Source organism: Mobula hypostoma, chromosome 9 (assembly GCF_963921235.1).
Source record: "Mobula hypostoma chromosome 9, sMobHyp1.1, whole genome shotgun sequence".
Classification (NCBI taxonomy): domain Eukaryota; kingdom Metazoa; phylum Chordata; class Chondrichthyes; order Myliobatiformes; family Myliobatidae; genus Mobula; species Mobula hypostoma.
Genome location: NC_086105.1, coordinates 48,252,580 through 48,267,201, shown reverse-complemented (window position 1 = coordinate 48,267,201; position 14,622 = coordinate 48,252,580). Strand labels below are relative to the sequence as shown.

Sequence of the window (14,622 nt, the reverse complement as noted above, 5' to 3'; positions counted from 1 at the left end):
CCATGGCGAAATGCTTTGACCCCCTTAGCACTATGATTCAGTGCACTGGTGCTCTCCACTCCTTATCAACAAATAAGCTGAGCAGACATGACAGAAATACAGCTTTACAATGTATTGAGCAAGTAATCTCATCTCTATCACACACACACACACTCTCACTCCACTCTGTTAACTCACTCAGGTTTGATCAACTGTAACTACAGTGGTGAAACCATGACATAGACAAATGGCATGATAGAATTACAAGCTGTAAAATGTTATTCTGACCTATTTCGTTATTGATGCACTTCACTGTTGACATGTTAAAGGGACACTTTGTTAGTTTAGGGGAGGTAAGCATTTTTACGGTGAAGGCAATGGGCAGGTCAGGTGATGATAAACCTTGATGCCGTTTGAAACCGCATCGCTAAGTGGTCTTGTAGAGGGTCACGTTTAATAGCAAATAGCTCTGAGTTGGCAGTACAGAGCATGCAGAAGCTTCATTGAGGACAGTTCAGGCTGGACTGCAGCCTGCCAGCAGAGTGGTTTTTACCAGTGACAGAATGGTGTCTATAACAACAAAAATTTTAAATGCTGGAAAACTACAGCAAGTCAGCCAGCATTAAGGCCGTGCCCAGGTTATAGACCTGACTTATGGACACCTATACAAGAAAGCAAGAACTTGTTAATATTATTAAACTCTAAACTACATCCTTACAGACACCAGAACTAGTTTCCTCTCTCTCCCCACTTTCAGTAATTGCCCTTCTCTTATCAGTCTGTCTTTGATGCATTGCAATACTGTGGAGGTATGGCTACCCTATTAAGTGATTTTGTGTATTTTCTGACTTATGGACAAAATCAAGTTGTGGACTTCAGTTAAAACAAAACCTGTTCATGTCCAAATGATGTTCTGCTTGTGAAAAAAGCAACCGTGCAACTTCAAGTGTGCAACCCTTCATCAGACAGGTTGCACACCCAAACCTTCCCCGCTACTTTCCAGCATTTCCTGTTTTCATTTCCTCATTCTTCCCATCATCTTAACTTTTGTGTTTTCATCTTTGTTGTTTGTAATAACTTTGGCACATGACTAGTTCTCTAAGGTGTCAAATAAGTATGCTTGGGCAATTCAGCAAGTTGTTCCAATGAAGTATAAGGGGAGCCTCAGATTTAGGTCCTAACTTTTGCTTAATTATGTCCTGCAGGATAAGTACCAAGAGAGGAGAAATTGCCTAGGCCAGTTGAGAATATGTCAAGTGAATAGGCTTGGCTCTCTTAAGAACATAAGAAATAGGAGCAGGAGTAGGCCATCTAGTCTGTTGAGCCTGCTCTGCCAGTCAATGAGATCATGGCTGATCTAGCCATGAACTCATCTCCACCTACCTACCTTATCCCCATAACCCTTAATTCCCTTACTATGCAAAAGCTATCCAACCTTGTCTTAAATATATTCACCGAGGTAGCCTCCACTGCTTCATTGGGCAGAGAATTCCATAGATACACTACTCTCTGGGAAAAGCAGCTCCTCATCTCTGTCCTAAATCTACTCCTCCGAATCTTGAGGCCAAGTCCTCTAGTTCTAGTCTCACCTACCAGTGGAAACAACTTTCCTGCCACTATCTTATCTATTTCATAATTTTATATGTTTTGATAAGATCTCCTCTCTTCTTCTGAATTCCAACGAGTGCAATCCCAGATGACTCAATCTCTCCCCAATAGTCTAATTCCCCCCCCCAACTCTCTGGAAACAACCTGCTGAACCTCCACTGCACCGCCTCCAAAGCCAGTATATTCTTCCTCAAGTAAGGAGACCTGAACTGCATGCAGCACTCCAGGTGCAGCCTCACCAGTAGCCTGTACAGTTGCAGCATAACCTCCCCACTCTTGCATTCAATCCCTCGAGCAATGAAGGCCAACATTCCATTTGCCTTCGTGATAGTCTGCTGCGCCTGCAAACCAATCTTTTGTGATTCATGCACAAGCACTCCCAAGTCCCCCTGCACAGCAGCATGCTGTAATTTTTTTTACCATTTAAATAATCTGCGCTTTCATTTTTCCTTCCAAAGTGGATGACCTCACATTGTACTCCATTGCCAAACCCTTGCCCATTCAATTAACCTATCTATATCTCTCTGCAGACTGTCCGCATCTTCTGCACAATTCGCTTTTCCATTCAATTTAGTATCATCAACAAACTTAGATGCACTACACTCGGTCCCCTCTTCCAGATCGTTAATGTATATCACAAACAGTTGCAGGCCCAGCACAGACTCCTACTGCACACCACTCACCGCTGATTGCCAACCAGAGTAACACCCATGTATCCCAACTCTCTGCTTTCAATTAGTTAGCCAATCCTCTATCCATACTAATACATCACTCCCAACTCTATGCATAAGTCTTTAATGCGGCCCCTTATCGAACGCCTTCTGGAAATTCAAGTAAACAACGTCCATCTGTTCCGCTCTATCCACCGTGCTTGTTATATCCTCAAGGAACTCCAGTAAGTTTGTCAAACAGGACCTGCCTTTGCTGAACACACACTGCATCTGCCTCATGGATCCATTTCTTTCCAGATGCCTCACTCACTATTTCTTCTTTAAAGATAGCTTCAAGCATTTTCCCAACTACAGATGTTAAACTAACTGGCCTACAGTAACCTGCCTTTTGCCTACATCCTTTTTTGAACAGTGGCATGACATTCGCTGTCTTCTAATCTGCCGGTACCTGCCCAGAGTCCAGAGAATTTTTCTAAGTTATCACCAAAACCTCTTTAATAACTTCTGTCATTTCTTTCAGTATCCGGGGATACACTCCATCAGGACCAGGGGACTTACCTATCTTTAGGTTTGCTCAGCACTACCTCTTTAGCGATAGCTATTGTATCAAGGTTCTCACCTCCCACCGCATCCATGACAGCTCTCTTTGGCATGTTACACGTGTCCTCCACTGTGAAGACAACACAAAATAGTCATTCAAAGCCTTTGCCATTTCATCAGTACCCAAATTCAATTCCCCCTTCTCATCCTCCAAGGGACCTATGTTCACTTTAGTCATCCTTTTCCACTTTATATGATTATAAAAGCTTTTTACTATCCATTTTTATATTTTGTGCTAGTTTATTTTCATAATCTAGCTTCCCTTTCTTTAATCCTCACTTAGTGGTTCTTTGTTGCTTTTTAAAGTTTTCCCAATCTTCCAGTTTCTCACTACTCTTGGCGACTTTGTATGTAGGGTCCTTTAGTTTGAAGCCTTCTTTATTTACTTAGTTATCCATGGCTGGCTCTCCCCACCCTTACCGTCCTTGTTTTTAACTGGAATATACTTTTGTTGAGCACTGTGAAAGATCTCTTTAGAAGCCTTCCACTGTACTGCAGCCATCCCACCATATAGCCTGTGTTCCCGGTCTACACTAGCCAAATCTTCCCTCATCCCATTGTAGTCTCCATTGTATAGGCATAATACACTGGTTTTAGATCGAAACATTGCACGCTCCATTTGCATGCTTGCTGAATAGCCTGTGCACCAATCACTGTCAAGGCCAGCATAGTCACAGAGCACTATAGCACAGAAAAAAGGCCCTTCAGCCCATCTAGTCCAAATCAAATTATTATTCTCCCTAGTGCTATGGACCCGCACCGAGACCACTGCCCTCCATACCCCTCCCATCCATGCACTTTATCAAAACTTCTCTTACTACTTCCACGAGCAGCTCATTCCACACTTCCACTACCATCTGGGTGAAGAAGTTCCTCCTCCTGTTCCCCTTAAACATTTCACCTTTCACATTTAATCCATGACCTCTAGTTCTATTCTCACCCAAACTCAGTGGAAAAACCTGCTTGCATTTACCCTGTCTACAGTTAGTTACTGCCCATTACGCCACTGGTGTTGCAGGAGTTGCCAGTCAGCAATGAACTCAACGTAGGACTGCCTTAGGGACCCCAGCTCCCAAAGCTTTCCCCATGAAGGAGTATAGCCACAAGGCAGTGGAGGCTTGAGATCAAAGTTTTCCTTCTCCTAGACGAGCTGCCAACCACAGCTGACGAGCCCCATCTGCCTGAAGCGACTGGTTTTAATACGCCAGTAGCACGTCTTTGCCCTTCTCCTGTCAGTAGAAATGGTTCCACCGGGCTTAGTAGCTAAGCCACATGTGAAGGCCAGGAGCTGGACTTGCCTGTTAGAGGCAATATGAGTTGCACGTCATTGGGAACATTTAATAATTAGTGGGAGCTTATCCCCACTACCACCCTGGCTATAACAACCTTAAGGAACCATCAGGTATGCCTATTTTACCTATAACCTCATAAACCTCTGAGGAAAAAATAGTGCTGGGGTTCTTCGGAACAGAGGGGGCTCTGGATCAAAGTGGAGACAACTGAGTCTTTTTTTAATTATGGGGTGTAGATAAATAACATGTGTGTCTGAGGGTGGGGTTCAAAATACAAATCCATAGATTTAAAATAAGTGATAGAAGAGAGATGAAGAAAAAGAATTTGATTCAGAGGGTAGTAGTATGTTTTGAAACTCACCACCTAAAAGGTGGTTGTCACAACTCCTATCACATTTAAAAAGAGACAGGGTGTCTACATGTTCTCCTGGGTTACAAACGTCTAACTTAAGAGACAGCTAATACCTACAGTATGAACTAGTGTTTGCAGAACTGCCTGTACTTGAAGAGTTATGACATGCAGGACTGTGAGCCCAATGTTGGTCAGTAGGATCAGACAGTCTTTTGCGACTAGCATCGGTGCAATGAGCTAAAGAACTTCCTTTATTGTAAAGTTTCCTTGACCCAGTGATCTGACGCTCGAGATTTTCTTAGTTTAGTCATAGCCAGTGTTGTGAGCGGTCCTTGTCTTTGCATTGCTGGAAGGAAGTGATGTGAGGGAGATAGAGAAGGTTGCCAGGAATAAAGAATTACAGGTATAATGGGATTAAGTTGGCTGAGTTATTTACCTTTGAACAGTGGAGGATGAGGGAAGTTTCAAATAAGCATATTGAAATTATGAAATAGAAGACATACCTATTATCAGACATAAACAGCCAGAGGGCACGGCTTTCAACTAATTGGCAGATGATTAGAGAACACTTAAAAAGAATTTGTTTCCTTAATAATGTTTTAAAGACATGGAATTTATTGCCTAATGGACTAGTTGAGGCAAGGACTGTCATCATACTTCAAAAGGACATAGAGGCACAAATCCCTGGAAACAGATTTCAAGTTGATTCTTAAAGTGAGAAGGAACATTTAAGGAGGGATCCTTGATCTTTGGGCCTTGGCAACTGAAGGCAAAGCTACAAATGGTGGTACATTTAAATTCAGGGATAGCTATGCCGCCAGAATCAGAGACATCTTTGAAAAGTTGTGCGGCTGGAAGTTATAAGAGTTGAGGTGGGATGGATATAGGACATTGGAGAGGTTTAGAAACAAGAATAGGCATTTTAAGTGTAAAAGCAACTGGTGCTCTGGAGGTGGAATTTAAGTGATGTTAGAGACAGCTCAACCATTAACATTCTGCAGCAGCCACACAAGTACTGTGGATGTTATGGCATGTTGTAGTCTAGACAGTCTGAAGCAAATAACTCATTTCCTGACTCACCAGTCTTTGTCCCATTTACAAGTTAGAAGTGTGATGAATCGTAAACACAAAATACTCTGCAGATGCTGGGGTCAAAGCAACAATCACAACACGCTGGAGGAACTCAGCAGGTCGGGCAGTACCCGTGGAAATGATCAGTCAATGTTTTGGGCCGGAACCCTTCGTCAGGACTGAAGAGGGAAGGGGCAGCGGCCCGATAAAGAAGGTGGGGGGAGGGTGCGAAAGAGAAGGCTGGTAGGTTCCAGGTGAAAAAACAGTAAAGGGAAAGATAAAGGGGTGGGGGAGGGGAAGCAGGGCAAGGGGAATTGTGATGAATTACTCTCCAATGACTGGTTGACTGCAGCTCTGACAACATTCAAAATGTCTGACACATCACAGACCAAGCAGGCCACCTGAGTGGCACTCCATCCACCCTGATCTGGTAAAGATGGCGCTGGTGACACTTTACAGGGCAGCAAGCAGATCTATTAACTATTCTATAAATTACAATCTTTCTGCCTACGATCATTTCAATCCACAGCCTGTAATTTCCCTTCGGGAGTTTTGCTTTCAAACCCTCTGTACAACCTGACATTTTCACAGTATCCTGAAGGATTTGGCAAACTGGACTTTCCAGAATGCAGGTACGGCTGCGGTGGCCATTGCTAGAGTCGACTTGGGCCGGATTGAAGTAGCAAGGCCCTGGCCCAAGCAGGAAGTACAAACCAATGTTTGACCAATTTAAGCGCCAACCCAGATTAAAAAGATCAAGATGTTGCAGCTGTAAGGTGTTCAGCTCACTACTCTGTGAGACTTAACTTCTCTCAGCACCGTACTGGCTCTATGGCTGTGGCCTGCAGCCATCGGGCTCCTGGACCAGCTGCAGCCCTGAACCAGCTCCATGAACTCATGGTCAAGGTCTCTATAGTTCATGCTCCGGATTCATTCTTTTTTTACTTTTTTATTGTTTGTATGATTTGTTACAGTGACTGCAATATGTGCTGTCTTCAAAATACATGGTAGTTATTTGCCTACGTTACTCTAACAGCACCTCCTAACTACACAAACTCCCCCAACAAAGCCAAGAGCTGAAGGCACAGGCAACAATTCCCCTCCCCAATGCATACTATCCTCACTGGGTAATATTTCTGTTCTTTCATTAGTACCTTGGAGTCCCCCACCCAGTAGGAGTGCCTTCACCACACCAAATACAGTACAATACTTCAAGGAAACAACTCATCATCCCCTTCGTCAGAGCTGTTTAGAAATGGCGTATAAAATACAAATGATTCCCAAATCCTGTAAACCAACAAAAATGTGCATCTAAGCAAGAGATTTATGGAACAACACACATCAAAGTTGCTGGTGAACGCAGCAGGCCAGGCAGCATTTCTAGGAAGAGGTACAGTCGACGTTTCAGGCCGAGAGCCTTCGTCAGGATTCGAATTTCAGACCAGAGCCTAGAATACAAACATCTATACTACAGATTCTCTAGGCACAGCCTTGGAATCTCCCCTTTGTCCTGCAGTCTTTCAGCTCTTAAGTTTAAATTGAGGTCTTGTTATGTAAAGAGTCCTACGGTTTGAGAAGCATTGGAGACATTTCCTGCAGTTCCGGCCTTTCAATAACACCACAGTTAACTTGGTCAGCAGCATATAGCTGCTTGCAGAGTTTGGTAGAAGCACTCTTCTGCGACAGTCCTTCTCAAAAAGAGTGGCAACATATGAGCAAGCTAGTTTGGTTACAAAGTGCCGCAGGATAGGAGTTTGCCCTGTGCTAGACTCCCTACCTACCTGGACAGCGCCTGGCCCCCCGGCCAATAAATGGCCCAGTAGGGGTCGCCGAAGGGCCACAGATGGGCTGCCTGGCTCCAGAACGGGCAGCGCGGAGTTAGAAGCCGCAGGGTTATCTCCGGGCTCAAGTGCTCGATCACTGGCTCCGTATTGCGGACGATGAACACTCGCAGCTCCGCCGCGGAAGGTGTGCGGAACTGCTGCGACAGGCATCGTCCGAGGTAAGGGATACGGCGGCACAGGCGCATAGCTGCACGGCTAGGGGGAAAATACTCGTGCACACCCTCGAACACTATCAGTGGGAGGAACCCAGCACTGCTCAGTCTCCCGGTCCAGCTGCATTTGTCCTCCCCACTGCCTACTGAAAGCACACGCTGGTTCTGCCTTCGACTTTGTCCTGGTGAGTCAGGGTTCCTGGCACCAGACCTTTCGGCTTCCCACCGCACCCAACCCAGCTTTCTTTTTTTCAGCTGCATTACAAAAAGCAGCCTTGGAATTTGGCCTTTGCCCTGGCAAACTACAATCATCAGCGAAAAAACAATATGTCTCGACTTGCTGAGTATTTCCTGTGATTGAAGGATTCCAGTGTCTTGCTTCTTGCTGGATATTTTTTCAGCGCTGAGTAATCTTTGGGGGAAAGGCAACATTAAGGAAAGCAGAAAGAACGGCAGATAGTGGAATCAAAGTTCAAAGTACGTATATGTCACCATATACAACCCTGAGATTTTTCTAATGGGTATACTCAATAAATCTGCAGAATAATAACAATGCATTCAATCAGAGTGCAGAAGACAACAAACAGTGCAAATACAAAAAGAAGAAATAATAATAAATAAATAAGCGGTAGATATAGAGAACATCAGATGAAGAATCCTTGAAAGTGAGTCCATTGGTTGTGGGAACATTTCAATGATGGGGCAAGTGAAGTTGAGTGAATTTATCCCCTTTGGTTCAAGATCCTCCTGATGGTTGAGGGGTAGTAATTATTCTTGAAACTGGTGGTGTGAGTCCTGGGGCTCCTGTACCACCTTCTTGATAGCAGCAGTGAGGACAGAACATGTCCTGGGTGGTGGGGTCCCTGGTTACAGATGCTGCTTTCCTACGACAGCATTTCACTGGTTACTCAACGGTTAGGAGGGCTTTACCCATGATGGACTGGGCCATATCCACTACTTTTTGTAGGATTTTTCGTTCATGGGCATTGGTGATTCCATACCAGGCTGTGATTCAACCAGTCAATGTGCTCTCCACTAGACATCTATTGAAGTTGGTCAAAGTTTCTTTTGTTTTTATTTATTGAGATACAGCCTCAAATCGGTCCTTCAAGCCCCGCCGCCCAGCAATCCTCCTCTTTAATCTGAACCTAATCACAGAACAATTTACAATGACCAGTTAACCTACCTCTTTAGTCTGTGGGAGGAAACCGGAGTGCCCAGAGGAACCCATGTGGTCACAGGAGATTATACGTACTCCTTACAGGTAGCAGTGAGAAATAAACCTTGGTCACCTATACTGTAAAGTGTTGTGACAACCGATATGTGACTGTGCCACCCCAATTATGTCGTGCCAAATCTCGGCAAACTCCTAAGGAATTAGAAGTGCTGCTGTAATTTCTTCATAATCGCACTTGCATGCTGGGCCCAGAACAGGTCCTCTGAGGAATTTAAATTTCCTAATCTGATCCTCTGATGTGGACTTGTTCATGGACCTCTGGTTTCCTTCTCCTGAAGCCTTGGTCTTGACATTGAGTCAGAGGTTGTTGTTATGACACCACTCAGCCAGATTTTCAGTCTCCTTCCTATATGCTCATTCATCGCCACCTTTGACAGTGGTGTCGTCAGCAAACTTAAATACGGCAATGGAGCTATGCATAGCCATATAGTCATAAGTGTAAAGCGATAGACCGGGGCTAAGCACACAGCCTCGTGGTACAACAGTGCTGATAGAGATTGTGGAGGAGATGTTGTTGCCAATCTCAACTGATCGGCGTTTGCAAGTGAGAAAATTGAGGATCCAATTGCGCGAGGAGGTATTGAGACCCAGGTCTTGGAGCTTATTGATTAGTTTTGAGGGGATGATGGTACTGAATTCTGAGCTGTAATCGATAAACAGCATCCTTATGTATGCACCTTTGCTATGCAGATGTTCCAGGGTTGAGTGAAGAGCTAATGAAATGGCATCTGCTGTGGACCTGTTGCTCAGTTTGGCAAATTGGAGCAGATCAAAGTCGCTTCTCAGGCAGGAGTTGATATGTTTCATCACCAACCTCTCAAAACACTTCATCACTGTGGATGTAAGTGCTACTGGGCAAAAGTCATTGAGGCAGATCACCATGCTCTTCTTGGCGACTTGTATAATTGAAGCCTGCTTGAAGCAGGTGAGTATCACACACTGACGAAGTGAGAGGTTAAGTATCTCAGTAAACACACCAGCCAGTTGGTTAGTACAGGTACCCCGTCTGGGTCAGATGAGTTTCGTGGGTTCACCCACTCGAAGGCTGCTCGCATGTTGGCTTCAAAAACTGAAATCACCGGATCATTGGGGAATGTGGGAGTTTGTGATGGTTTCTCCATTTTTTAATGGTCAAAGAAGGCATTGAGTTCACCTGGCAGTGAAGCCCTGCTGTCTTCTCTGTTGCTTGATTTTACTTTATAAGAGGTAATAGGATTCAAGCACTGCCACAACTGTCGAGCATCCTTCATTGATTCAAGTTTGGTCTGGAATTGCCACTTTGCTCTTGAGATTGCTTTCCAGAGATTGTACCCGGACCTCTTGTAACTTTCTTGGTTACCACACTTGAATGCCTCTGATCTGACTCTCAATAGATTTCCAATCTCATGGTTCATCCTGGGCTTCTGATTGGGGAAGACTCTGGATGATTTTGTGGGGGCACACTTGCTTACAGCTGTTTTAATAAAGTCCATTACAACCATGGTGTTTTCATTCAGATCTGCAGAAGAGTCCTTGAACACTGCTTAGCAATCCTGCAGTGATTCTCCTTGAACAGTGCTCCTCTGCCTCCCGTGACCACCTCTTTGTTGTCCTAATCTCTGGAGATCAGCTCTTTAGCCTCCGCCTGTGTGCAGGTAGGAAAAGGACAGCCAGATGATCTGATTTACCAAAATGTGGTCTGGGCAGGGAATGGTAGGCACTCCTTATCTTAGTATAACAGTGGTTTGCTATGTCGGGATCTCTGGTGCTACAGGTTATATGCTGATGGTAATTGGGCAGGGTTTTCTTCAAACAAGCCTGGTCAAAGTCTCTGACTATGATATGAAATGCATCGGGGTAGACTGTTTCTCGTTTGGAGACGCTATCACGCAGTATCGCAAGCACTTGATTATAGTCGGCCACTGGTGGTACATAAACTGCAGTCAGGACCATGGATGAGAACTCCCTAGGTAAAATAAAATGGATGACATTTGACCATTAGGTGTTCCATGTCGGGGGAACACGAGTTCAAGAAAACCGCTACATCGGAGCACCACCGAGAGTTTTCATGGAACACACACCTCCTGCTTTTGCCTTTTTTGAATCAACAGTTTTGTCCGTTCTGCCCATTGACTCCAATCAGGAGCCAAAATGCAAACAGCAGGGGAAACTCAGTGGGTCAGGCAGCATCTGTGGAGGCAAAAGGATGGTCAAGACCTAACGCAGGGTCTCAACCCGAAAGGTTGACTATCACTTTCCCTCCACAGATGCAGACTGACCACTGAGTACCTCCCACGGTTTTTGCATGGCATAAAGGAATGCACACAGCTATCTGCACACAGCATGGGAGGTTAGTTAGGAAAATTCAGTCGCTAGGTATACATGGAGAGGTGGTAAATTGGATTAGACATCGGCTCGATGGAAGAAGCCAGAGAGTGGTGGTAGAGAATTGCTTCTCTGAGTGGAGGCCTGTGACTAGTGGTGTGCCACAGGGATCAGTGCTGGGTCCATTGTTATTTGTCATCTATATCAATGATCTGGATGATGATGTGGTAAATTGGATCAGCAAGTTTGCTGATGATACAAAGATTGGAGGTGTAGTAGACAGTGAGGAAAGTTTTCAGAGCCTGCAGAGGGACTTGGACCATCTGGAAAAATGGGCTGAAAAATGGCAGATGGAGTTTAATACTGACAAGTGTGAGGTATTGCACGTTGGAAGGACAAACCAACGTAGAACATACAGGGTTAATGGTAAGGCACTGAGGAGTGCAGTGGAACAGAGGGATCTGGGAATACAGAATCAAAATTCCCTAAAAGTGTCGTCACAGGTAGATAGGGTCGTAAAGAGATCTTTTGGTACATTGGCCTTTATTAATCGAAGTATTGAGAATAAGAGCTGGAATGTTATGATGAGGTTGTATAAGGCATTGGTGAGGCCGAATCTGGAGTATTGTGTTCAGTTTTGGTCACCAAATTACAGGAAGGATATAAATAAGGTTGAAAGAGTGCAGAGAAGGTTTACAAGGATGTTGCCGGGACTTGAGAAACTCAGTTACAGAGAAAGGTTGAATAGGTTAGGACTTTATTCCCTGGAGCGTAGAAGAATGAGGGGAGATTTGATAGAGGTATATAAAATTATGATGGGTATAGATAGAGTGAATGCAAGCAGGCTTTTTCCACTGAGGCAAGGGGAGAAAAAAACAGAGGACATGGGTTAAGGGTGAGGGGGGAAAAGTTTAAAGGGAACATTAGGGGGGGCTTCTTCACACAGAGAGTGGTGGGAGTATGGAATGAGCTGCCAGACGAGGTGGTAAATGCGGGTTCTTTTTTAACATTTAAGAATAAATTGGACAGATACATGAATGGGAGGTGTATGGAGGGATATGGTCCGTGTGCAGGTCAGTGGGACTAGGCAGAAAATGGTTCGGCACAGCCAAGAAGGGCCAAAAGGCCTGTTTCTGTGCTGTAGTTTCTATGGTTTCTATGGTTCTATCTGCATGTGAGGATGCGAAGCAAGGAATCTGTAGCAGCTGCTCATCTGAAATTTTTAAAAAATGGTCAGACAAAGCAGGTCTAGTATTAACAATAATGATTCTGCTTTACATTTAAGGATTGAAGCCGGCTAGCTGTTGTAGCTCAACTTCAGAGATGCAAGGAATGTGTTTGTAATCACTGCAGAGTTATCCGGGGTGATCTCAGATGAGTTTGCTACCCTGAAGATGCTATGAAGCAGGTTTATAATGGCATGTATTATTAGCAACATATTTAAGGTACTTGGATAGGTACATGACTAGAGTAATGTGCACAAAATGCTGGAAGAACTCAACAAGTCAGTCAGCTTCAATGGAGAAGAATAAACAGTCGACATTTTGGGTCGAGACCTTAGGGTCTTGTGAGTTCCTCCTGCCTTTTGTGTGTGTTACGCTGGATTTCCAGAATCTGCAGAATCTTTTGTGTTTACCTACGTGGATAGGAAGGATATGGGCCAACCACAGGCAGATGGGACTAGCGTAGATTGTGAGCTTGATCAGCATGGGCCAATTGGGCTGAAAGACCTGTTTCTATGTTGTCTGAGTTGGTGGCTCTATTGCACCAGCTGTCTGGTTCCATCAGCCTCTGAGCTACATCCATGGAAAGTGTTATTGCCTTGAGACGATGTTAAGGAGATAGCTCTTTCCTGACAACATAAAAGAAGGCCATTTGGTCCATCGAGTATATGTCAGTGTTTACCATCTACCCCATTCCTCCACTTACTACCTCTTGTACCTCTTTTTCCATCAGCTCCCCTCTGTACCCCGGCTTCAGCCTACATCGAGGCAGTTAACCTACCAGCATTATTTCTTTCAGACGTGGGAGGGAGCCAGAATAGATGGGCGAAACAAGCACATGGTCACAGGAAACAGAGAGTGACCAGTGCCTGTATTTGTACAGTGTCCTGTCGTAAGAAAACAGGCAGTGGTGGAGTTCTTCTCTTGCAGACGGTATCGAGTTCTGAGGTGCGACTCTGGTGGTCTTCTCATTTAAGTTGCAGTGGACCCAGCAGACTTAATTTGAAAGCCCAGTGGGGGTATGGGGAGGTTGTTGGGAGAGGTACATGATTGCAAATCCCACACACCACATCACCTCTACATCCCATCCTCCTGCAGGTACTATTTGTGAATCAAGGGAAATGAGAATGGAAAGCTCTAATGAAGGGTCCTCACCTGTAATCATAACTTGAGCAGTACTCTACAGCACCAGTGACTCAAGTTCAGTTCCCACCTCTGTATGAAAGGAGTTTGTACCTTTTCTACGTGGGTTTCCACTTGGTGCTCTGGTTTCCTCCCACCTTCCAGGGATGTACGGGTTAGTAGGTTAATTGGACTCATGGGTGTATTTAGGGGTGTGGGCTCATTGGGCCAAAAGGGTCTGTTACCGTGCTGTATTACTAAATAACAATAAAACTAAATTAACTCTTGTTTCTCCTCCCACAGATGCCGTCTGACCTGCTGAGTGTTTCCAACATTTTCTGATTCTTATCTCAGATTTCCAGCATCTGTGTTTTTTGTTTTGCTTTCAAAGCTATAAGTCAAATTATCAGAGTAGGAGTCAAACTGGTGGAGCAAATGAAAATTTAGCCAATACTTCACAGACTTGAGTGCATTTGAAGCGTACGCATATCCGTAATGCCATAATGACAGGTTAAGCTAGTTTAGTCATGTTGTTTGAATGACCAAGATACTGGACAGAATTTCCCTTTTCTTCTTCCAAATTGTGCTGTGGGATCTTGTATGTTCCCCTCTGGCACCTTACTCAGTTCAGTTCTTCATTCAAAAAAAGGCATCTCCAACATGGAGATCAGGTATTGCCAAAAACACCTCAAGTACTTGTGCTCAGATTAGGCATGAATCTACAACTTTCTGACTCAGTTCTGCCAACCATGCCACTATGATCGTAAAGCAATCAGTAAGGGAAGGACATCCAGAAAGTTGTAATAATTAATTTAATTCTAAAAGGGAAATGGTGAAGGAGTCTGAGGTGAAATAGGGGTTAAGGCTGATAGATGGGTACTATTAGTTTTTCTTAATGGATTAACCAAGAGGGCTAAATGGCTTTCTCATTTGTATTGAGGTCTCCTTTTTGTCTGCTGTCGGCTCCATATTTCCTGTGCTGCTCTGTTTCAAAGCTGGTCCTTGGCCCTCTAACCTCCATCTCTCTTTCACATCTCAAATTGCTTTTACATTGATCTTTGCCCTTTGCTGTTCATGCTCTCAGCCAGTCCTCCCCTGTTGACAACTGAGAAGTCTGGTCAGTGGTAATGTTACCTCTAGATGCTGCACGTTAGTGGGATGCAATGG

At 44.4% G+C, this 14,622-nt stretch overlaps 1 protein-coding gene across 2 annotated transcripts in view; it reads right to left on the bottom strand.

Annotated features, from left to right (window-relative positions):
* Positions 1-7,727, bottom strand: part of etfbkmt (electron transfer flavoprotein subunit beta lysine methyltransferase) — a 31,955-nt gene extending 24,228 nt beyond the window's left edge. The window contains exons 1-2 of one of the 2 annotated variants that reach the window (XR_010019238.1): positions 7,355-7,491; positions 2,878-2,928 (exon numbers count right to left, since the gene is read on the bottom strand). Coding sequence is in view for 1 of the 2 variants with exons in the window: in XM_063058256.1 (XP_062914326.1) it covers positions 7,355-7,602 (248 nt within the window). In the remaining variant the exon portion in view is untranslated. Of the gene's footprint in view, positions 1-2,877; positions 2,929-7,354 lie in introns of both variants that reach the window. The other variant, XM_063058256.1, reaches the window with a different exon arrangement.
* Positions 7,728-14,622: the final 6,895 nt, after the last annotated feature.